Consider the following 2,848-nt stretch of genomic DNA (forward strand, 5'->3'; position numbering starts at 1 on the left):
CCCCGTCTCTACTAAAACTACAAAAAATTAGCTGGGCATGGTGGCGCATGCCTGTAATCCCAGCTACTCAGGAGGCTGAGGCAGGAGAATTGCCTGAACCCAGGAGGCGGAGGTTGCGGTGAGCCGAGATCGCGCCATTGCACGCCAGCCTGGGTAACAAGAGCGAAACTCCGTCTCAAAAAACAAAAACAAAAACAAAAAAAAAAACTCCAATAGAAACCTAATGAAATCTCGTCGTTAGGTTTCCCTCTGAAATGCAGAGGGAAGTTGACTCAGAATGACCAGCAGAGACCACCAGGAAAGGTCCAGGAGGGTCCCAGTCCTCCTTGGCAGTTGGAGTAATCTTTTGCCGTAATTCCTATGAACCGCAGCACAAGACCTTCAGGAGGCTGGACCTCTGGCCAGCTGCACATCTGTGATCCCCGGTCTCCAGGTGAGGTCCCGACCCTGGTCTTGACAATCTCAGAACTCTCTTACTTTTTCTGCTTCTCACAAAATGCATCTTCCTTCCACACTTTTCACAGCCCCTGGTCAGCCCCTTCCCCTCTCTCCTTTCTCCTGTCTCCACCAGGAGTAACTCAGCCCTCTCTTCAGAGCCTAGCACAAACACTGTCCCCTCCAAAGTCTTCCTCGTTCCTGCACTGATGACGCCCCTCTCCCACATGCGTCCGTGGCAGCACGGTCACTAGGTCTGGCAGCCTGGGGTGGCCTAGGAACTGTGCTAGGCCAGACAAGCCTCTCTGGGAGCAGGCACTTCCATCCACAACCCCTAGCAGAAGGCGGGGGCCAGAGAAGGCCCAAGGACAACCTACCCTGAAATGAACTGGCCTCAGGTCTTTCTCTCAACAGCAGAGAACTCAAATCAAGAGTCATTTCACTCCCAGCGGTTTGGGCTGTGGAAAGCAGCTCATGGGATGACAGGTAACTTTTTCCTTTTTTAAAAAACGGAATTTGCTTTTGTTTGAAGCAGTGACGAGGTCTCGCCATTTTGCCCAGGCTTGTTTCAAGCTCCTGGGCCCAAGCGATCCTCCTGCTTCAGCCCCCAAAATGCAGGGATCACAGGCGTGAGCCACTGTGCCGGGCTCACAGATGATATTTCAATCCAGTTTATTTTACTTTTCCGTGATTTCCAAGTTTTGACAATGAACGTCGAATATTCTTATAATCAAAGAGCCCAGTACAACTGGATCAAATAAATTATCCAAGTTTCCCAACAGTACATTCTGATGAGACACTCATTATACAAGAAGTTCCTGAGGCATGCTGCACGGATGAACCCAAGATATTTCTGGAGCAGCAGGTGTACAGGATGGCGACTCATGGTCACTGGGCAAGGCTCTGGGCGCTCAAGATCAGTGAGAAAAACACCCACGAAATGGGGCACCTGCACTCAAGCGTCCTGCCCCTGAGAAAAACACCCCGGCTTCTGGTCAGAGGGCCCAGGAATCAATACCCCACCTGCTACCCTCTTGCCGGCTGGAACTCACTGAACCTCTGTGAGCCTGTAAAACACTGGGACCATATTCTTTCCCACAGACGAGCTTCAAAAATTTAAGAAGCAATGCATTTAGGTACTAAGAGTCAGATATATAGTAAACCCTCAATAAAGCCTACAAATAAGCCCTTCTGTGCTTCAACCACAGCCTGTAAATGTCACATTGCCTCGTGGGTACGCTGCAGGGGTGCAGCCCACAGAAACATCCCATATTCAACCCGGGAAACATAAGCAACTTCCACAATCAAAGCCACAGACCTCCCTGGCAGCTCTCTAAAAATCTACTTTCCCTAATTCAGCCGCCAAGCTAACCTGGTACCTGGGTTATGACCGCAAGCCCTGCCCTCTGTACAGGACTCCCAGAACACCCGCCCACCTCACCTTACACCCAAGGATTCGCATCTGGGCTCCAAAGGTGCCGCAGGCTAATGAAGCCCGGGGTCTCATATGCACGACAGCCATTGAATCTTTGGAGACTCTATTCCCAGGACAGGCAAACCCAGGGACTCAGAAAGCAACTCCCCGAGATTTCTAGGAACACACAAAGAGATAAGGTCTGCGTCAAGATTGATCTACTCACACCCACCGGCCCCCCACCTGCCCTCCTCGCCGGTCTGAGCTTGATCAGGGTTGGGGGGAAACTTGACTGCGTCCTCGAAACGCCCCCACACAGCCAGCCTGCTACCTTTGAAGCAACCGAAGTGGACGCTTCTGGTTAAATTTAAACTCGGGGCTCATTAGAAATGACACATTTTACAGCTCAGCGCGGCTCACCTTCCGAGCGCCGAGCCCAAGCCGGGCACGGATCTCCGCAGCCGCCGCAGCACGCGGCCCGGGCGGTTCTTCCCCTGCCCGGGGCTCGAGCCATTTTCGGAAGTTCCCGGGGACCGCGGAGCAGCTCGCGCACCCGACCCCGGGTCACAAGGCCCCGCCCGGCCCGGCCCCCGGCGCCCCCGCAGCGGCCGCTTCCCCCGCGCCCGGCCGGGAATGGGCCTGGAGGAGACGCTGCCAGGCGCCCCGGCGAGGCCTCGGTGGCCTCACCCCGCCCCGGCGCACGCAGGGCCGCGCATCCCGGGGGGCTCGCGCTCGGCCGGGGAGCGGCGGAGCCCGCGGGCCCGGCCCGGCCGGAGGGAGCCGCCCCGCGCCCGCTCCTCACCTGCTTTCTCGATCTTGCCGGACATTTCCGGGCTGCGCCGGAGGCCGAGGCCGCCACTCATCGGGCCCGGGCCGGGCCGCCGCGGGGCGACAGGGGCGGCGCGCCCGCCGCTCGCCTCGGCCCTGGCTCGCCACGCCTCAGACCCGCGCCGGCATGGCGGGCTCCGCGCGGCCGCGGCCCTGCGCTCGGCGACCGGG

At 57.5% G+C, this 2,848-nt stretch overlaps 1 protein-coding gene and 1 long non-coding RNA gene across 16 annotated transcripts in view; one reads left to right on the plus strand and one right to left on the minus strand.

The window, feature by feature from the left end:
• The window catches only part of RAPGEF1 (Rap guanine nucleotide exchange factor 1), a 154,138-nt gene extending 151,317 nt beyond the window's left edge, over positions 1-2,821 (minus strand). For 3 of the 15 annotated variants that reach the window (XM_032257652.1, XM_032257651.1, XM_032257650.1), the window contains exon 1: positions 2,270-2,400. In XM_032257652.1, the coding sequence (XP_032113543.1) occupies positions 2,270-2,363 (94 nt within the window). In that variant the 5' untranslated portion in view covers positions 2,364-2,400. The other 12 variants (XM_032257659.1, XM_032257658.1, XM_032257657.1 and 9 more) reach the window with 8 other exon arrangements.
• Positions 1-2,848, plus strand: part of LOC116536008 — a 14,698-nt gene that overhangs the window by 11,313 nt on the left and 537 nt on the right. The gene's annotated exons all lie outside the window — the stretch shown is intronic.

Source organism: Sapajus apella, unplaced genomic scaffold (genome assembly GCF_009761245.1).
Source record: "Sapajus apella isolate SASKATOON/1434 unplaced genomic scaffold, GSC_monkey_1.0 scaffold97, whole genome shotgun sequence".
Taxonomy (NCBI): domain Eukaryota; kingdom Metazoa; phylum Chordata; class Mammalia; order Primates; family Cebidae; genus Sapajus; species Sapajus apella.